Source organism: Podarcis raffonei, chromosome 1, assembly GCF_027172205.1.
Source record: "Podarcis raffonei isolate rPodRaf1 chromosome 1, rPodRaf1.pri, whole genome shotgun sequence".
Classification (NCBI taxonomy): domain Eukaryota; kingdom Metazoa; phylum Chordata; class Lepidosauria; order Squamata; family Lacertidae; genus Podarcis; species Podarcis raffonei.
This window is the reverse complement of record NC_070602.1, coordinates 80,753,409-80,774,950: the sequence shown is the minus strand read 5'-3', so window position 1 is coordinate 80,774,950 and position 21,542 is coordinate 80,753,409. Positions and strand designations below refer to the sequence as shown.

The window sequence follows — 21,542 nt, the reverse complement described above, 5'->3', positions numbered from 1 at the left end:
AAAAGGAATGCTGAGATGGACTTAAAAGGCCACAAGAAGGCTTACTAAAGCAATTATTGAAACGTATTTTAGATTTTGTGCTGGCTCACGTTTGCAAGTGAAGTTTGTTCAGTCACAGGATCAGAAACACATTGGGTGATTGTTTTTTTAATTGAAAGTGACCGATGTTTCCATTCCACAACATAATTCTATCCCTGTATTCCCCACATGTAGAATGAAGTGACATAGGTTCACATTGCATAAGTTCAAAATACAAGTGCTTGGATCCACAGAGGTCTTAAAGTACTAAAAACTTCCCCAAGACACCCCTGTCAGATTCCTCTGATTTCCCTGTCCCATTGCAGTCCCTGCCATACCCCACCTCCTGCCATTGCTGGATGTTTGTGTCTAAGGGCTGCCATGAGGTGGGAGGGAGCAGTCAGGAAGTCCCCATTCCACAAGTGCCATTCCTTTCCATCTTCTCTGGGCCCATCCCATTAACACTGTTGTGCTCTTCAAATCCCAGGCCTGCCACTTTCGTTTTTTCATGCAACAGAAGCCATGCTCCCCAGAAGCAGGGCAACAGGTGTTGTTTTCTCTGTGACAAAACTGGCTCTTAGTAATGGATGGTGCACACCTTAAAGGCCATGTCCATTCTCAGAAGAGGACTGTGGATCCCTCCACACCAGATTTCGTTGTGTGAAAAGCTTTGCTGTATATATTTGATGTCTTAACCCATCACCAGCCACATCTCCATTTGCTACACCCTTGGCCAGAGAGAATAATTTCCCCGAGGAGGTGACTTTCAAGAAGGCTGCACAGTGGCTTAAAGATAGAATGGTCTTGTCATTGGCTTGGGCATGAGGGGGGAGGGGTAGAGGGAGGAGAGATACAGGGAGAACTCTTCTCTTATTTTGGGGTTTAATCCCCCCACCAAAAAGGACAGCTGAGCTGCAAAAGGAATGTTAAGTACTCACAGGAGCGAGAGCAGCTTTGCCAGGTCAGAGAACGGGTCCGTGTGACTTAGTCACAGTGGCTTATATCCCGGGATAATTAATTTGGGCTCCCCGGGCTCAGCTTCAAGAACTAAGACGTTAATGACACTTTGAACGTGCGGTTGTCGTCTTTGGCTGGCTGCCACTGACGGCTCTATCCCCAATTAATTTCTCTAATCCTTTTATATACCATTGGCCTCCGCAACGTCCCAGCAGTTAACCATATAGGCTACAGTGGTGGGGATTCTGCAGCAAGCTGAGATCCAGGGGACTCTGGCGCCTCTTTGCAGTCCGGTGGAAGAAGAAGGCAGAGGGTGTTAGTTGCCCTCGCGGCCAGCAGAGCGGAGGCGCTCATAGCGGATGGAGATCCAGACAAAGAGGACACAGGTTACTGTCTGAATCCCGGCCAGCAGGAAGAAATAATAATCCATCCGACATTTGTTAATGTTCCCTAGGGGAGAAAAAGGGAGAGCCATTAGTGTACACAAAGCAGGCCAGCAGCAGGGAGTCCCATTGCCAGGGACTGCAGCATTCACCACTCCAGGCAATTCTTTCCTCGTATTCTCTGTCTACAGCAGCCTCCTGACAGCATACCTTCTTTGCAACCTCTCAGACACACCAGGTTCCTTTCTTGCCTACACTGCCCTGCCGTTATAACTCGGACAAAGGCCAAAGCCCAGACCCTAGTAGGGGCATGTCAAGAGGCCCCACAGTCTGATTTTACCCGCTACTTGTAGCTAAAGGGCAGCAGATGTTGTATCACTTACCGAAATCCTCTGGGCAGTGCATCCAGCCATCGGCCGGCAGAGAGAGCAATGTCAGGAGGCCAGATCCTAAAAGTGATCCCACGCCGGAAATGAAGAAGAAGAGACCCATGATGGCTCCTTGCATGGATTTGGGAGCTTCTGAGTAGGCAAACTCCAGCCCTGGGAGAAAGGAGTGTTGGTTAACCAGAAGAGCAAGGTACCAGCTATTTTTAAACCATAACTGTATTTAGGCTTCCATTGACCCCCTCCCAGCAGCTTTTCCCATTGTGTGCAGTTCCAGGCTTGCTAGTGCCATAGAAAACTCTTCTGTGCTGCTTACCAGGAATGCTGGCAAAGATTTCACTGATTCCAATGAGCAGGTATTGAGGGATTTGCCACCAGATGTAGAGCGGGGCTGCGTTGTAAACATCCTTCCCAATTCTCTGTGAGATGGTCCCATTGTTGTTCACGTATTTCAGACGCTCAGACTCCAGAACACCTATTGAGCAGAAGTAGCCTTTAGACCCATAGGAATGATGCATTTCACAGATAGGATATATTTAATCATAGGCCATGCCTCTGTGTGTGTGGGTGTGGGTGGGTGTACAGGACCATTCGCTGTTCCTTTAATGAGAGTATTCCACCAGCTAACAGCTTAAAAGAGAGCCATGTGGTACACTTCTGTGCACTTTCCCATTTGCCAATTAATGCTTCAAATGAATCTCCCTCCTCCTCAGATTGCTGTTTCAATGAGTCCTTATCATGCCACAATTGCAAGAGGTGTAAATGGTTCTTTAATGGTCATGACTGAGAGACAGGTAGTGTAGCACAAAAGGGGATCAGGAAAGAATGGAACATAAAATTGCATGCCACCCTAATCTCCGAACAGTGTGAGATTCCAGGGGTTCCAGATGCTTACCTGGTGCCTCTGTTTCCTTTTGTAAATGAGGCACAGCGGAGACTGTGGTGTCTTTATGAAATATGGTTATTTACACATATATGCAACCTGAGCCTACGATGGAGAGATTCACAACATTAACACCTCAAAAGGGTATTGTTTCTCCCATAGCCACAGCCTTGGATTCAAGCAGAAATCAGCCATGACTCTCTCTCTCTCTGCCTTTGCAGCCTGCAACTTTTCCCTATTCTAGGTCACTCCACAAAAAGCTCTGCTCTCTAAGAAACAGGCTTTGTCCTTCTCACTATCTAAGAGCCCCACCCATTTGCAATCTGGCACAGAGCCCCCTCTCCACTGCTTTCTTAATGGCTCATCGCCTTTCCTTTGTTCTCTCTTGATGGTGATTACCTCATGAAGAAGCTAGCCTGACATATTTTAATCAAGTTTCCTGAACCCTGGATCCAGGGATTATAGGTGCCGGGCACTCACAAACTCGTTAACATGAGGGAAGAATGGAACATACATGGTGTTTCAGTTATACGGAGGCGTTCCTAATTGACCTTTCATTGTGAGGGCAAACCTGGCTCCTGACTCCTCAGACCATGCCAGGCATCTCATGACTAAACTGGGTTTACATAAGACAACCCGGGAAACAGTACAGTCTCGCTCCCAGTCAAGACATTAAATGTCAGCAACAGTGTGAAGTTCTGGAGGAGTTTCCCAGATGCTGCAAATGTCCAGAACTGGTCATTAGATGCTTCTGCAGGAATTTCCAACTGGCCTCCGGGTTGGGCCTTTCTAACAAGGGGGAGAGCAATTTAATTTCCCCTCCTCTTGTGCTGGGCTGATGCAGCAATTGTCCTGCCCTTCTCCATCTTCCAGCCATGGAAGATGGACCTACTGCTCTACAAAGCCTTGCCAGGGTTTGGAATGAATCTATATCTATATATTGTGAGCATGCCCTGATGATGCCAACTGGCCACAGTAATGCTCATTAGGCAGAAAATGTGCTAGGGAAACATTGGCGTCTTTGACCTGGGGCACCCCTGCGCACACTGTAGGGAAGCAGCTATATGGAGTGCACAGCCTGTGCTGATGGTTGCCAGGCCTAGTGGGCAATCAGCACTGGCTAAAGCATCCTGACATTTGCATTGCAACCTGGACATCTGGACTGCAACCTGGACATCTGGACTGCAACGCTCAGGGCAGGTCTTCAGAAAAAATCAGATTGTATAGTCCTTCTAGTAGTAAGTGAGTAGTATGTATTTGTGTGTGTAAGGCATGACTGAATGCGCTTTGTAACAAAGGTTCCCTTCCCAAGGAAGGATAACATGTCACAATGCAGGGTTACAGCCTAGCTTTCTCCCCAGGGTGCTATTTTTTAAGTACTGGTAACTGAGTTTTTATTGTTTGTTGTTGTTGTTGTTTACATGGCGGAGGAATTCAGAAACCTACAATCCCCCATCTGCATTGTGAAGTAGTATAATCACGGGACAACTGTAATGCATGCTATTTCATGAAATACAAATTGATTCCTGGAACTGATAAAATAGCATTTCTTATTCCTGAATCCTTGTTTCTGATTCCATTGGAGCAAGGTGGCTGATAAACCTATTATCTTTTATGCTTTGGGCTCAACTGGTTTTACTCTAAGAATAGGAACTGGGGAGTGCTTCTCTTATGAGGCATTTACTTTAGAATTGCTGTGCATTAGTCAATCACTTTCTGCAGGAAGCATCGCCATCCCGTTATTGTCTTCCTCTATTTTTCCTGTTATTCTTCCATCTTCCATCAGAACACAGAATGCCCAGCTCTCCCCCCCACCCCCGAAGAATGGGAAAGCAGCACAATCTCCACATGTGCAGATGCGTTTAGTGCTACTCTTCCATCTTTCTTAAAGAGTGGGGGTTTGATGTGGGACAGTAACATACTGAGAGATTGAACCTGTCACTGCTCAGCATGCATTTATTATTTATAATATTTGTGGTGAGCACCATTTTATTACTGTTTTTGTTTTTGTTTTAATTATCACTAAAATGTGTTTCCAGGGATAACATTAAAAAAACAAACCAGGAAAGAAAGATCTAGCATTATAACACTATAATGTAGGGTCAGAATATTATTGAAGAATTGCAGCAGTATGGTGTATTACCCCTGTTATCTCTTTCAGTGTTTTTAATAAAACTTGGAAAGGTGTTTTAGTGATATAAGTAAAACATCAATTTTAAAAGTAACATGGGGTTATAATGGCACCCACAAGGGTTATAGTGAATGTGTGCTGAGTTTCAAATGGTTCCATTCACAAAACTCATGCCCATTGATGAGAACAGAACACAGTGAGATACATAAAGTCCATTGTAGTTGCAGTGGTAGATACAATGGAAGAGCAATGACTGGGTGGCACTTGGAGCTACCCAGTGGCGGAGCAAGCCAATCGGGTGCCTGGGGTGGTGCGCGTTCCCTGCACCCAGGGGAGGGGCCAGCAGCCCATGGGGTGGGGCCAGCTGGGGCAGGATGCTCTGAGGGGCCTCCGAGGAGTCTGTCTGCCACTCAGCCGTCCCACAGCTGAGGGGGAGGCGGTGGGCACACCGTTTGGGCAGTGTGGGAGCCCGCATGCACCCAAGCCACCGCGTCTCTCCCAGGAGAGATGCATGGCTCAGGCGCACTGCAGGCCCCACGGTGAGTGGCGCCTGGCATTTTGCCACCCCCCTCAGTGGTGACACCCGGGGCGGTCCGCCAATACTGCACCCTCCTTCCTCCACCCCTGGAGCTATCTGCCTGCAGAGCCATAGCTAGGTGATCTTGCACCCCTGGCAGAACTGTCCAGATTGCGCTCCATAGCCACAGAAATTAAAAGAAAAAGGAATGTGGGACAGAAAAAAATAGAGAAAAACAGGGCCCCACATATCATATAAAGACCCTTTATTTAAAACCTTTTCTTATGAGGCAATAATCAATATTTTTATTTATGGACATATTTTTTAGTCAATTTTGCGCATGCGCCCCCTCGCCTGTGCCCCTGATAGGGGCCTTCCTCACCACCTCCTAGCTACGGCCCTGCCTGTCTGGAAGCGGTTGGGATTGATACAGATTAATGTATGACTCACCTGCAACAACAACTGAGGCAAGCCCAAAGAACATGCCTAGAGCCATCCTCTTCAGTGCTGAAGGCAATAGCTTCCTCTTTGCCAGGAATGGGTCTATGACCCTGTCCTTTAGTGGGACCAGGACCAGCAGAACCACCACATTAGCTAGAAGGAGCCAGGCATCTGGGAACTGGAGAGAGAGACCACACTTCAGATATATTTACAGACAGTGTGGTTTTTTCTAGAAGAAGAGGTGCAGGAACTCACCATGAATGCCTCTCTTATTCTCTTATAATGGCTATGGTGCCCACTTGAGAGGTGCTGGAACTAAGTGCCAGTGAGTTCCAGCTGAAAAAAGCTCTGCTTACAGATACCATTGACACTTCTATGGAGCTAGTGGATGTGGGAACACCTGTTTGATGGGATGGCCTGCAATAGGCTTGGATTCTATGGAGCTGCAAAGGGACAATACACACCACCATACTGTCACAGTGAGTGGGTCCATGCAGAGTTCAGCAACCACTTTCAACACCTGGTGTCATTGCTTCTCCCAAATGCTCACCCCTCACAATCCCACCCTTATTTACTGTGCCAGGAATGGTTGCCCTGCTGTGGTAAGTGGGATGAAGGAACCACAGGACTGCTTCTGCTCAACTAACATTATTGAATGCACTAGTCTGATTGTGTCAACTGTCCCCAACTGCCGTGGCCAATTGGTACAACCTTCAAAACATGTAAGGTAAAGGTAAAGGTAAAGGTACCCCTGACCGTTAGGTCCAGTCACGGACGACTGTGGGGTTGCGCGCTCATCTCGCTCTATAGGCCGAGGGAGCCGGTGTTTGTCCGCAGACAACTTTCCAGGTCATGTGGCCAGCATAACTAAGCCGCTTCTGGCGAACCAGAGCAGCATATGGAAACACCGTTTACCTTCCCGCCGGAGCAGTACCTATTTATCTACTTGCACTTTGACATGCTTTTGAACTGCTAGGTGGGCAGGAGCAGGGACCGAGCAACGGGAGCTCACCCCATACCTTCTGATCGGCAAGCCCTAGGCTCTGTGGTTTAGACCACAGCGCCACCCGCGTCCCTTTTAAACATGTAGTGGCTGCCCAATATCACAGTGTGCTTTCTCACCCCCAGTTATCATGGGTTGGTTGTATACAAGCAATCCAATTACATGTTCGTGCTTTTATCATATTCCCCACAATAGAGTGTTTTACAGAGTGTGCAAAAAGCAGAGTCCTGTTCGTGGCAATCTCTGCGTATGGTTGGCTCCCTGCAAGAAGGAAATGAACCCACACATATCAACAGATTTCCAGAGACCACTATATGGATCATGGCTGCATATTCTGAGGATGTTTTCCCCAGAATGAAGTTGAGAAACAGGAATAAAAGCACCACAGCTACCAAGCTGAGGAGATGGGCAAGCAATATCAGAAAGGATGGGAGGAAGGAGAAATCAATGCCGTTTAAGTCCTTCAAATAAAAGAGACTGCTTCCTATTCATGAAACAGAAGGGTATTCCCTTAAGAAAGAAGTCCAAAGCCAACATGAATGCCTGAGTTCTTTTCCCAAAATCCCTCACTCTCTCTTGCATATACATCCCATCCTTACTCCCATCTCAACTCTCCCTTTAGCTTAGCACAACACAGTTTGGGGCCTGAGGGGAAGTGGAACAATTTCTCTTCTGTTTGTGGTGTCTGAGGCCTGTTATCATTGCTAGAGTCACATGCAGCTTGTCAGCAGCTATTCTGCTTATAAAAATAGGGGTTGTGCCTGGGCTGTTGCAGAGGAGGAGGAATGTTGCTCTGGGCAGAACCAGGCTGTTGCTTTATGTCCCTTCCCTGAAGAAGCCCTGTTGTTCCTTAAGATGTTCACCACAGGCTCAGCCTCCTTATTGGAGCTGTTGAGCACCCATATCTCCTCCACTTATAAGAGACATTTGTTGTGATGGGTGCCACATCTGTCACAATGTGACCCAAGTTACCACAGCTCGTCCCCTTCTTAAAGCACAGAGCTTGGCACAAGCTCCGTTGTCTGGGCTGGACAGTCTTACACCATCTTCTCAAGGTCTAACGAAACCACACAGCATTGTTTCTCATGGCCTACCGTATAGTGGCCATCTGCGGCCACTGAGAAAGCACTGTTGTTCCACTGACTCTTCTGAAAGATGTTGGGGATGTAGAGGTGCAGACCCTGCAGGTAGTAGGTTGACTGCATCTAAAACACGAGACAAGAGGAATGCCATTAAAGATATATATGCTCAGCTAGAAAGATCATGAGTCTTTGATTGACCCCAACCCAGCTGACTGTCAAGGTCTAAGCCAGTGGTTCCCAAAGGGGGGGGGATTACTTGGGGGGTGTTAAGAGGCAAGGGGGCAGCAGGGAAGCACTGGAAGGGTAAATGACAATCAGATTTTGAGCAGCTGATATATCTGGATCAAGCTAATCAATTTCGTTGAATTAACTAAACTAAATAGTTTCAACTGGATTTTTAATAAATTTGCAAATAATTGTTACTGCTTTCAATTTTATTGTGTTATTATCTTCCTTAGTGGGGCATGCAAAGTACTAATAAAACTTCTCCTAAGGTAGAGTAAGCAGCACTGGGAGTGAGTTTATGGAACCAAAAAGGTTTGGGAACTACTGGTATAAGCTCTGTGATGATCAAATGTCTGGACGTCATTGGCAATGCCCACCACATACAGACAACTATTCTTGTGTTATTCCTTGATGTGAAGAAATAAGGAAACAATTTTGCACCAACTTTACAAACAGATGAATCTGTTGTAAAATTCAGGAACTCTTCAATCATTGTCAGTGATATCAAGTCTCCCTGAAACTCACAAATAATGCATCTAATAAAGCCAGCCAGAGCTGTTTAAATCCCTGATCATATTAAATGCCAATAAGAAACATTTAATGTGTTCTCTCCCTGGTGGCTAGATATGCAGATCTGATTGCATTTGCATATTCCGTTGCCTCTGCTACAAAACTGGAAATTATCACCCAAATCCTGTGCATGGTACAAAACCCCCTAATTTCTGTCCTATAAAGCAGCCAGAACCATGAAGAAATGTCTCTTGAGACCAGAAGAGGGTTTAAGTAAGGGAAACAAAAACACAGGAGTGGGGTCAGCCTGTGTAATATATGGGGTCACAATTGCAAAAAACAAACAAACCCCAAAACAACTTAGTTGAATCTGCAATAAACTCTTATTCATCCATTGCAAGCAAAGAATATGTTGCAGCCCTGAAACACAAATAAAGAATGGAAAAGAGGAATGTAGAGCCCAAGTTCCGGTCTGCGTCCCATTATGCAGCCAGTTGAAGCTTTGCAGGCAGAGGCGCCAGCTTCTCCAGATATTTGAGGGGGCCCAAGGCGATGTCCTGATGTCATATGCATGGCCCTCTGAACACTGAGGGTCCCAGCCTCCTCAAAAAAACCACTGGGGAACCCCAAAATGCCCTGGCCCCCAGGAGTCACCCAGAGAAACTCCTCCAGGCACCAAGATTTTGGTGTCTATGTTTACAGGCCTGGGTCTGGTCAGTGCTTGGATGGGAAGAACATCTGGGGAGAACATCTGGGGAGAACCCTTGTATGCCACCGTGAATTCCGTCATAGAGCAAAGTCAGGGATTTAAATGTAGCACATGCCTACACAAACTAACAAACTTTGAAAGTCCATATAAATAAGCAGATGCACAGGGTTTTCTTTGATGTGCCCATACCCATCCATGGGTCTTCAATACACATTGGTCTCCCAGTCATCTGCAGGGCAGATGCTGCAAGAACAGTGGAATTCATTATCTGAGTGCCTCAGGGATGGGTTGCCTTGTAGTTGGCCAATCAGATTTAGCTACACGATGACATCACAAAGGGCGCCTACTTTTACTCAGAATGAGGTGCCATTTCCTCACTGTTTTGCAGACCTATCCCCAGCAATCAGTGAAAGTGTGTCCGGGTGTGTTTGATTACATAAGAGGCCATGTATTCTGTGCAATGTGTATCCTTGTCCCATTTTGGCACAACTCTGATTTTAATCATGAATTGGTTAATCAGTTAAAAGGCATATTATTAAATGGGTTCACTAAAAATAATTCTAGGGGTAGGTAACCTGTAGCCCTCTGTTGTTGGATTCCAACTCCCATCAAGCCCACGCAGCATAGCCAACAGTCAGGGGTGGTAGCAAATGGAGTCCAGCAACACCTGGAAGTTCCCTATCCCTTCTGAGATGCCTGGTGCCTTGGAGAAGGAAGACCTCTCTCAACAGCTGACTTAGTGCCATAGCACCTCAGAGTGGATAAGCAAAACCGTGTTGTATGGAAACACCATGAGCTTGTATCAAAACAGACATCCTCCTAAGCGATTTTTAACATTTAGAATAATCTGTTTTATTGTTGTCTCACGCTTGCTCCTTCTCCCTCGCAAATATCTCTTTGGGATAAATGGTTTCACATTTCCCTGGCAACCCACTCACCTACAAACAAGGATTTATGACCTTGTTGGGGAAAAATGTACGGGAATAGAAACACCTCTACTTCCATAGCTTTGCTTTTAATGTACATTTCATTTCACTTTATAGTAACTGCTTGTCAACTTTACAGCTGTGCTGTAAAAGCCAACAGGAACCAAGGGGGAAATGAAACGGGCAGACACCCTGTTTTTTCTATAGCCCCTCCTTAGGGCACCAAGGGAAGGGAGGCACCACAGAAATTTCCCATTGCCAGATTTACCATGGACCATATGGTGCAGCTGAACAAACACAAACATTATTTATACAAATATATAAAACTAAACGTTGTTTCCCATCTTACTGTAGGTTTCATTTCATTTCAAAAAATAAATTTTATTTTATGGTTTTTTTTAATTGTTTATATTTTGAATTAGATATAGAAGAGGGAACCAAAATCCTTTAAGTGCTTATGGCCTCTAAAGGTCCAAATCTAGCCCTGCTAGGAACCTTGCAGTCTGATCACCCTATGCAAGTTTGCTTGGAACTAAGTTTGGGCTTGAGCCCACATGAATGCACAGTGGGTTGCAATCCTAGTTGAATTTGCTTCCCTGCTAAGGATGGCGAAGAGCTTATGGAGGCCAAAGATCAAGCTTCATGCTTAGTGCAAAGTGACCAAATAGAGAGAGTTCCTGTACCACACTATTACTATTATGTGCTATTATTATGCAAGTATGAAGTCACACATGGTTTAAGAACATTTTGGCAATGAAAGGACATCCTTTAACCCTCCACTCCTTCTAACTTCAGCCACTAAACCAGGTATGGGGAAGCTGTAATCCTCCAAATGTTTTGGGACTCCAACTCCCATCAGCCCAAGCCAGCATGGCCAACCGTCAGGGATGCTGCGACCTGTAGTTCAGCAACATCCAGAAGGCCACAGCTTCCCCATACCTGCACTAAACGGATCAGGGCTTCAGACCAGAATTGGGAAATGGTGGCATGCCCTACCTGGAAATAGACCATCCAGTACGGGATGAGGGTGAGCAACACAGGTAGGATCTTCATGATCACTTGGAAGTTGGCAATATTCTCATGTGAGATCCCCACAGGCTGGGTCCTTGGACCTGAAAGTGAGCCATTAGCCTCGGCTTCTGACTGGTTACTATGTGTTCTGTAGATAAAAGGAACAGCAAAAGTGTATCAGGGCTTTTATAACATGACCAGGGTCACACTCCAGGCTTCATGTAGGCTTCTTATCCCCAAATAGCAGTTTCACTTCATTTATAGGAATCAAGACTGTTATTACAGAGCCTGAAGTGACATTCCCCGGAACTCAACAACCTGTTCAAAGGTGGACAAAGTACCCATCTATTTCCCACAAAGTCCACACAGTCCCTTTGAGCCTTGGCCCTGAGAGTGCATTCCTATGGTTTGGAAGTAGAGTGAGAATTGTTTCTTCTCCTGCCCTGCTGTAAGGGATAGGAAACTTGGCATCAGATAACACAGAGGACCACAACTCCCATCAGCCACAGCCAGCACGGCCTATGGTCAAGGACTGTAGTTCAACAACATCTGGAGGACCACAGGTTTGCTTTGCCGTAAGGAGAGTTCTGTGGGTGGTGAACCATATGCTTTGGATGAAGAAGGTTCCAGGTTCAATTCCTGACATTTTTAGGCAGGGCAAAGAAAAACCCATCCAAAACCTTGGCAAACCTGCTGCCAGTCAGTGCAAACAATATTGGGCTAGTCCATGAATGGGGAACCCTGTGGCCCTCCAGGTGTTGTTGGACTACAGCTCCCATCAGACCCTTCAGAAACGGTCTGTAGTAAGGAATAATGGGAACTCCAACACCATCTGGAGAAACAAAGATGCCCCACTCTTGCTCTCAAAGGACTAATGGCCTGACTCAGTATCTTATCTGGCAGATTCCAGTGAACTTGGCGAGTGAGAAGCATGCATTGCTTCACCTACTGTAACTGGAAGATACTTTCTGCTCTTCTTGAGGGGTCTTTTTATACGGTCCCTTTCCACACAACACAAGTGGACCAACCAAATAATATGAGAGCTCCCAATGATTCCAGGGCTCAACTTCGCTAGTCACGTTTTCACTGTGCTTTTTTCCACTAGATTATAGAAAAAATAGAATATTAAATTAATTAAGAAGCTATTCCCTTTGGATAAGTTTATGTGGCCTTGACTGAAAATGCAGCAGAATGAAGAGGTCAAATAGGCTGTATTACTTCAGACTGTAGCAGGGGATGCCATTTAAAAAAATTATTGTGTGTGTGTGTTTAAGAAACTCTCTGAAAGCAGAAAGCTAACATCAGAGAGAACAGACCAAACAAGAACCATTTTATCTGGTGGACCCTGTTTTTTTTAATACCACCCCCTACTTGCATCCTAAAGTGGTAAAGTCCATAATTCCCTCAAGATTCTGCCATCTCATTTGCTGCATCTGTACACCTGCACTGTGTTAATGCCGTCTAGGTAAAGGGTAACTCCTTGTCTTTCTGACTGATCTAAAGAAGTTTTGTTTTGTTTTTTAAACCGATTGCTACACACATGCTTTTCGAGTGGTGCTCATGCCAGTCTTAAGCGCATATCCAGCACTGTTCAGAGGAAAGTCCCATACGGTAAATGGCCTTGGCCAGCCAAAAGAGATATCCTCTGCTTTACCTGGTTTTGGTGGTCATTTTCTGGATTGCTTGGCCACAGCAGCTTTTCTGGAAGGCCAACTGGAACATGGGGTAGACTTGACTGCCAGCCGCAGGCTTTGTGACAAAGGTGGGGGCAGCCAGGAGGAAGACGATGATGGCCAGGGCCAGGCAGCCAGCAGGGATAGCATAGCCAATAAGGAAGTCCACATTCTGCTGGATGAAGGCAATCACCAGCAGAGAGATCACAGCCCCAATATTAATGCTCCAGTAGAACCAGTTGAAGAAACGTCGGGTGGCATCCCGGCCACGGTCCGTCACCTTCACATTTTTAAAAGCAAAAGGGAGTGAGACCATGTTCTGATAGACTTATCCCTGTGTGTGACTTATCCCTGTAAGAATTGTCTCCATGTGACCGACAAGGGTGACATGGGTGACAAGGGATATATTTAAAACCTGAAAGACAATGGGTCCTTTCCGTCCAAGTATAAGTGGACTAGGACTAGTAAACATTTATAGGGGTTGATAACGGTTGTGGTCTTACTTGCAAGGCTGATGTGCACACATGGAAAACTCTTTTGTGGGATACCACAAAAGATATTTGAATGAGGTGCAAACCAAGGGGGCTCTGAGGTCGAGTTTGACAGAGGCAGCTGTATCCTGACACACCAAACCCTGGTGAGGAGAAGACTTATCCACTGCAAGGGAGGCAATGGCTTCTTCTTGGCTGGTGAACAATTATGGGGAAGTGGGTGGGGGAGGACAGCTTTAATGAAGAGGCACAAAAACTGAATGGTGGGTGGGAGTTTGAGCAGGAGAGCACTATTTCGTCTCTTTAGCATGTTCCTATGCCACATTTAGGGACGCGGGTGGCTCTGTGGGTTAAACCACTGAGCCTAGGACTTGCCGATCAGCAGGTCAGTGGTTCGAATCCCCGTGACAGGGTGAGCTCCTGTTGTTCGGTCCCTGCTCCTGCCAACCTAGCAGTTCAAAAGCACGTCAAAGTGCAAGTAAATTAATAGGTACCGCTCTGGCGGGAAGGTACCGTATTTTTCGCCCCATAGGGCACACCTAGTTTTTTGGGGGGGAAATAAAGGAATTTTTCCCCCCTTTATTCCCCCCCCCAAAAAAAACCAGGTTGGGGAATCCAAACCAGGTCAGGGAACAGTGGGATGGCGGCGCTGCGCCTCCCCGCTGTCTCCCGAGCTTGTGGGGCTGCCCGATATCTGCACGAAGCCCGGGGCGCGCTGTGCAGCGCGCCCCAGGCTTCAGGATGCAGGCTGCTATCCACAAGCCTTGGGAGCCCGATGGGAACTCCCGCGGAGCTCCCAAGGCTTGCGGAGAGCTTCCTGAAGCCTGGAGAGCAAGAGGGGTCAGTGCGCACATTTCCCCTTCATTTTTGTGTGTCCTATAGGGCGAAAAATACAGTAAATGGCATTTCCGTGTGCTGCTCTGGTTCGCCAGAAGCGGCTTAGTCATGCTGGCCACATGACCCGGAAGCTGTACGCCAGCTCCCTCGGCCAATAAAGCAAGATGAGCGCCGCAACACCAGAGTCGGTCATGACTGGACCTAATGGTCAGGGGTCCCTTTACCTTTGGAGCTACCAAGTAACTGTGAAGACGCAATCTAAAAAGGAGAGGTGATGACGGGTTAACCTGGAAGGTTCTGGACAAGGTGGGGCAATCAGTACTGCAGGAGCTACACTGAACCTCTCCTGCATTGGGGTGGGGGCAAAGCAATTCTACTGGTCCGTCTACCAAGCCAGAATTATTCAGAAAATAAATTTCTTACATGGTTTCTATTTTTCAAACTCCTTTTGAAGCTTGGCCCTTTTGTTTTCATGGAGGAAAGAGCTATCAAAGGGTACCAGCCATGATGCCATACACTCCAACATTTCTCCGATGAAAATAGGGATGTCCCATTCCATGATAATTTTATTATTTATACCCCACACATCTTACTGGGTTGCCCCAGCCGCTCTGGGCAGCTCCCAACATATATAAAAACATAATAAAACGTTAACATTAAAAGAAACCTTCCCTATACAGGATTGCCTTCAGACGGCTCAGGGGTCAGATAACTCCATACCCTCCAACATTTCTCCAATGAAAATAGGCATATACTAAGGAAAAGTGGGACAATCTGGGATCAAATCAGAATCCAGGACAGCTTCTCTAAATCAGGGACGTCCCTGGAAAATAGAGAAACTTGGACGGTTTGTGATGGTGATGCTCTGCCTCCACAGTTCAAGGCAGTCATGTTTTTGAATACAATTACTGGAGACCGCAGGACAGGAAAGTGCTGTTGTGTTCCAGTCTTGCTTGTTGGTTGGCTACTGTGAGAACAGAATGCTAGACTAAAATGGGTCAATGGCCTGATCCAGCAAGCTCTTTTTGTGTTCTGTTGGGGAATTTCAGCTGCATTCTGGAGGACATTTACCAAAATGGCCTCCTGAATTTTGTTATCCATTAATTGTTGGCACAACTGTGGAACTAGCTTTAATAAGAACACAGCAAGATGGCCGATACCAAGTCAAGCCACTTGCCCATCTAGCTCCGTATTGTCTCTACACCAATTGGCAGTGCCTCTCTAGCATTAAAGATCTCTCCCAGTCCTACCAGATGCCAAGGATTGAACTTGTGACCGTCTGCATGCAGAGCAGATGCTCTGCCACTGAGCTACACCCTTCCTTCATTTAAGATTTTATTAAACAATTGCTTAATATAGTTGAAGGAAGCAATGGGCTTGGTGCCTACTCCTTCCAGTCCTTTCTTAGCCCACTGCTTCCTTCACCCACCAATATCCAACGCTGGGAAGCAGGTCATAAAACAAATAAATAAACCCACCAAGAATATTTGGTAAAATTGCCCCCATCCCCAATTCTGCAACCCACAAATAGCATGGAGAACTTGGGGAGAATAATCCGGTTTAGCTCTAGTTCTGCCACAAGCAGACAAGTCGCTCCATTCTAGGACTAGGATAAGGGAAATTCAATTCGCTCTCAGGGGGGAAGGAGAAACTGCTCTTCCTCGTTCTTTGTAAGGAGCTCAGTCAGGAAGTTGCCTAATCTCCTACAAATTTGAAAGATCCCTGGCTGCAGATGCTTTTACACATGTTTGTTTGGTTTTAATGGTGTTCTGGGTGGAAACTGAGCATGGCAGAAGTACTGACCCTATTGGTACAGACATCAGAAACCATTCTCATGCTACACCCCTAAACGTCTGGGCCCCCAAATACCTGAAAGAACGCCTCTTTCCCTCAGAGGTTTTTTTTTTTGGGGGGGGAGTGGGTTGGAGACCCAGGAGAAGGAATTCCCTTATCATGGAGGAGGCCTCTTCATTACACAGCTTTTGCTGAATCCTGAAGATGGACTTTTTACCCTGCCTTTTCACAGCTTAGATGTTTATTTTGAAGACATGCTTTATTTCTGTGATTGCAAGTTGTTTCAAGTTGTTTTTAACATTGTGTTTTAATTGTTATAACCCACCCTGGGATCTTAGGGTGAAGGGTGGGTTATTGATGATGATGATAACAATAATTCTACTTTTTAAAAAAACGAAAACGCTTTTATTGTATTTTTCAGAAAAATAACACATAGGAAGATAAAAGCTACATTTAATTGAAAAACTGCTGAAGAAGAAGAAAAACCAGCATACTGAAAAAGATGCTTTAGTCAGGGCCCCTACTTTAGAAGTCCCTCCCCAGAGAGGTTTGTTTTACACTGAGCCTGTTATCTTTTCAGCCGCAGGTAAAAACTTTTCAATTTCTGGAGGCCTTTTCTATTTTTGATTTAATTCATTTAGGTTTATGTTGCATTTTATTGTATTGCTATTGCTGAAAATCTGTACTGAAAAGCAGGATATAAGGTAGTATGCAAAAATAAACTAAAATGATGTATTCTGCTTTTAACAAGAGTCAGGAGACAATGAGCCAAAGGCTGCATATACACTTTGCCTTTAAAGCACATCCAAAACACATTATTTCCCTCAAAGAATTCTGGGCCCTCTGGTTTCCCCCTCACAGATTTACAATTCCGAGCAACCTTTAATAAATCAAAGTGCCCAGAATTCTTTAAAAGGAAAAAACCCAAACCATTTCGAATATACTTCAGAGGTATTGTGTTTACTCAATCAACGTATATTGAAGACAGAAGGACCCCATGAAACAAGGAGCAAAGTGCACCGGTATCCTTCTTGTTTAAATAGGAAGGGTAGATGTGAGCTCAGATCTCTTCTTACCTGGTCAGCGCCAAATGGTGTGAGGTTGGCTTTGACAGAGCTGATGCTCAGGGCCAGGAGCAGTAGACCACTGTACATAACAGGGGCACAATATTGACTTGGCAATTGCTGGTTGCAGTCCGTACTACCATTTTTGCAGGCGGGTTGTACTGGGTAAGTTGGCATCTCCCCGCACAGCCAGAGCCGACTATCTTGCGAGGCCACGGCTGGCAGGAGGCAGGCCGACAGCAAGTAGAGCAGGAAGCTGAATGCGATGGTCCAGTAGCGGCCCAGGTAAGCATCTGCAAGCCAGCCCCCGATAGGCGAAAACAGGTAGGAGGCCCCCAAGAAGAGCAACGCCGCACGTGAAGACTGGGTGCCGCCCCAGTTGAAGTTGCTGCTGTTGAGGTACAGGACGAGGTTGGAGACGATGCCAAAAAAAGCGGTTCGCTCCAGAATCTCCACCAGCAGCACAGCAGCACAGGCAGTCTTCCTGCCCTCAAAGGGAGATGTGGCAGACCTGTCAGGGGCCTCCTCCTGCCTTATGAGGGGCTTCCGCTCCTCTCGGGCCCCCAGCGAGGCCATGCAAGCCCTGTCTTGGGATCTGAGTTCTTTATCAGCCTGGCTACCTGCCTATTCTCTCGGCCTCTCCCTTTCTTGCCTGTGTCTTTTCCTCCGAGTCTTTCTTCCCAGAGATCCTCTTTCTACTCCAGAGCCTCTCAGTGCTCCTTGCACTTCCTCATTTCTCTGCTCAAATACAGATGTCATATGACAGCTCTTTTCTCTGAAAGGAAACTTTCATTTTCTGCGAGGCAGAGCTGGTTCCCTTTTCCCATGAGTCACAATCATATTTTCTTCCCTCCCACTTTACAATCTTTCATCCCTTCTCACAGCAGTTTTTGAAACAACAACAGCTCTTTAATCTATTTATCTGACTTTAAAAACAAAGCAAAACTGCTCTTTGGCTCCCTCAGCCACCAAAAGTTTAGCCTTTTTCTATGAGGCTCTCACAACTAGATGAGACGAAGGAGAATGGGCAACTACAACAGAACCTCCCTCCCCGCCCCGGCCAACACACACATGAAGGCATTTTGCTCAAGGCTTTCCCAAACCCAGGAAATTCCCAGGGGGAACCAACAATAAGCAGCTCCCTCCAGATCTCCATATTTGTCTCTCCTTGTGTCCCAGGAATGCAGAACCTTTTTCAGTCTACAGGCAGAATTCGTTTTTGAGCAAACCTCCAGGAGCCGCTGGCCAGTGATGGGAAGGGCCAGAGACAGACAAAAGTGAGCAGAGCAATTAATGCGAATGTGTGCCTTTGTACAGCAGGCTAGTTTCTACACACACTCAGTAGTGGCTGACAGGTGGAGCTGCGTGCCTTTCTTGACTTCCCAATGCCACATGTTGCTGCCGGTTGCCAAGAAGGTAAAGGGAGCCTGGCACGGTGCAGTGCAGCGGCAGAACCAATCCGATGCCACGCTGCACCGTGCGGAGATCCCCACTGACTTCCCCCTTCACCTCTTGGTAATCTGCAGCAATGCATGGCATAGGGAAGTCAGGAGAGCAAGGCACCCATGCAGCCCTGACGGATGCTACTGTACACACTCACCTGCCCCTCTCTGCCCTCCATCCAGACAAGCAAGAGTCATTATCATACCTCAAGGACACATTTGCAACCAGGCAGAAAACCTCAAGGGGTGTGTAGCTGGAGAGAGGGGTTTGGAAGTGTCCTGAGGGCTCTGTGTTACCTATAGTGATGCACATCTGCTTTAGCTCATGGCAGGCCAAAGAGAGGTGGTCTGCCTCAATAACAAGGCCTAGAAATGATTATGTTCTTCATTCCTTCCCCTCTGTTGATGAGTCAGCAAAAACACCCTTATTGCAGCACTCTGGACAAGAACTCTCTCAGTGGGACATCCCTCATTGGGACATCAATCCATTAAGCTTCCTCATAGCTGCATGATGGAAATCAACAGAGTGGGACAATGCTCACTTTCACCCCTAACCTGTGAACGCAAGTGACCCCAAAGGAAAGAAAGAGAGGAATTATTGGTCCCATATACATCAACAATGTGTATTAATGTTCTTGAAAGATGGACTTTTAGGGAATCTAAAAACTTGTATGTCGGGGAAAGGGTTATTCACCACTGGCCTGCAGAAGAGGCACGGAATTAACAAGTGAGGCAGGTGTGGTTTGTACCAATTGGAAGAGGGTAGATTACTGTTCTGACTCCTAGTCCAGCACTGCACAAGCATTGGTTTAGGGAGGTAGCCAAAAGACACTTCTCTACTGGCATTTTACTTCAAGAGCCTGTGGTGTAAAGAATTGTGTTCCTTCCCATTTTTTTTTAAGTTAAAAAAATTCTTCCTCTCATTCTGAAATCTGCTTCTTTCTCTGCCCATTGGACTGTCCCAAACACTTTACAAAAACCCCCAAATGCAACTGTTTTAATATTTGCATTCCTTCAAGTCATATTTGGAAACTGACGCCAAAAACAAAACAAGATTTAGGGCCCTCACAGACGTTTGTTTGTACAGTTAAGTGCACAGTTCTTATAGAGCTCTTAAAGAGCTCTTTCCTCTTGCACAACAGCATAACTACAGTATTTTTTTAAGTGAACGAGCAAAGTCCAGTCCAATAAAGGAGTTGTATGCAGAGTGGTTGGGAGGGACCAACTGGCCTGGACAAAGTTGTTCAGATCCCAGGGACCTTTCCTGGGCAATTTAAGCCCCTCTGAAATTTCTGCTGAACTTCATTTGAATTTCCTATACTTCCCCTAACCCCATCTCCTCCCAGTAGACTCAGAGCACCTTATACCATTGTTAAGCCAAAATAGCATTTTGAAGAAGCAGTTTGATTCAGATTGCTATGCTAGTCACTGAGAAAAAGCTGCAGCCGTAAGCACACATCCCAAGCAGAGCCATATTGGAGAAACCCAGACAGATGCTTGTCTTTAAAAATAAAGAAGGGAAAAAATAATATATGTTGCTTAGGAGGTGAATTGTACCTTCCCCTTCCCCTTCCCCATTCACATGGTGATTTCACATCTCTAGGATAGATGGAACATAAGAGGATGTGCACATGCAAAAAGTGCAATACCCCCAGCAGTGCGGAGAGTCAATTGCAATTTCATGTGTAGCACACAGAGAAAGAGAATAAATGAATAGTTTTAGGAGCTGTCCATCTTGAAGCAGGCATCATTTAACCCAGGAATTAAATTCCTCAACTCCTGCTGACAAAATGACAGATCTACCAAGCTAAGCATAATTCCTATGGAAATTATTGTGGTTAAATTAATAAAGTACATGTTCAAACACAAATTTTCTTCAGTAACTGATGGACAAAACACTACATGTTCCAATTAAAGTAGCTGAAAGAGGTGTATGGATTAAATGTTAAAAGCAATGAACATTTGCAGCTGGAAATTCCTCTCTGAAGAGCAATACTAAAGTAGCCCTACAAGATAAACTGTCTTTAAAGTGGATAATGTGGCTGGACAATTGGAATCACCACAGGTTTTAACTGACTAATCCTCATGTGTCAATTAAGAGTCCTCTGTGTATTGTTTCAATTGTCTGGTCATGTTATCCGCTTAGTATGTGCTCTGCTGAGCGTCAAAACAATCTTCTCTCATTCCTTAGTGTGTTAGGGCAAAATACTTGCTCAAGGGCCATGGGAGAGCCTCTCCTACTCTTCATGATGCTGAAGGGAGGAGGTTGCTCCTCTCCTCCTTCAGAGCAGTAGAAAATCCAATGCCGAAGGAAGCAAAAAGAAGATCCACATCACAGGTGCTGCTGCTGCCATTTATTACAACAAATGCAAATGAAAAGTAGTCAAAACAGATTAGTCAAAAGTAGTCAAATTACAGGAATAGGGTGAGCCCTGGAAGCGCACATCTGAGGGGTCAAAGGCCAGGTTAAAGGGTTCTGTCTTCAGCTTTTGCCAAAAGCTGTATTGTGAAGAAACCAGACACACAGAGATTCCCCATATGTCCTTTTTTGTGAAGGTCAGATGTCAAACAGAGCAGGACTATTGTGGCAATTATTTATTTATTTATTTATTTATTTATTTATTTATTTATACATACTCCGCCCATCTGGCTGGGCTTCCCCAGCCACTCTGGGCAGCTTCCAACAAAATATTAAAATACAGTAATGCATCAAACATTAAAAGCTTCCCTAAACAAGGCTGCATTCAGATGTGTTCTAATAGTTGTCTAGCAGATTTTAGTGGGTACCTCTTTGCCTGTCCTAATACATCAGTGGTGGGAGACGTTGCGCCTGGTAAAATTTATCTTTCTATAGCACAGAAGGCCTTCTCTGTGTCAGTGGCAATGGACCTGAGGCATGGCTGGGAGGTCGCATGAGGCCTTCAGGACCCTGTGGGCCCACTCTTGCTCTGCAGATTGGGAATCACTACTTCTTATCTATTTATACTGATAAGAATATACAGATTTGTCACACATAGAAGCTCTCAAGGCAGCTCACAAAATGTTATCACAATGAAAAT

The 21,542-nt window shown here is 45.8% G+C and overlaps 1 protein-coding gene across 1 annotated transcript; it reads right to left on the bottom strand.

The window, feature by feature from the left end:
- Nucleotides 1-131: 131 nt before the first annotated feature.
- On the bottom strand, nt 132-18,244 carry SLC15A3 (solute carrier family 15 member 3). Its single transcript, XM_053397304.1, has 8 exons — nt 17,054-18,244; nt 12,837-13,135; nt 11,168-11,330; nt 7,814-7,924; nt 5,726-5,894; nt 2,061-2,219; nt 1,742-1,900; nt 132-1,425 (listed from the first exon to the last, which is right to left on the bottom strand). Exons 1-8 carry the CDS (start codon nt 17,615-17,617, stop codon nt 1,292-1,294), a joined length of 1,758 nt encoding a protein of 585 aa, XP_053253279.1. The 5' UTR covers nt 17,618-18,244; the 3' UTR covers nt 132-1,291.
- Nucleotides 18,245-21,542: the final 3,298 nt, after the last annotated feature.

Bases quoted from the DNA above. Each gene is read 5' to 3' on its own strand.
- SLC15A3 (XM_053397304.1), bottom strand. From the start codon at position 17,617: ATGGCCTCGCTGGGGGCCCGAGAGGAGCGGAAGCCCCTCATAAGGCAG. The intron at 11,331-12,836 runs GTAAAGCAGAGG...TTTTATCTACAG, and splicing joins AAAATGACCACCAAAACCAG to AACACATAGTAACCAGTCAG. The intron at 2,220-5,725 runs GTGAGTCATACA...TCTGCTCAATAG, and splicing joins TGCCTCAGTTGTTGTTGCAG to GTGTTCTGGAGTCTGAGCGT.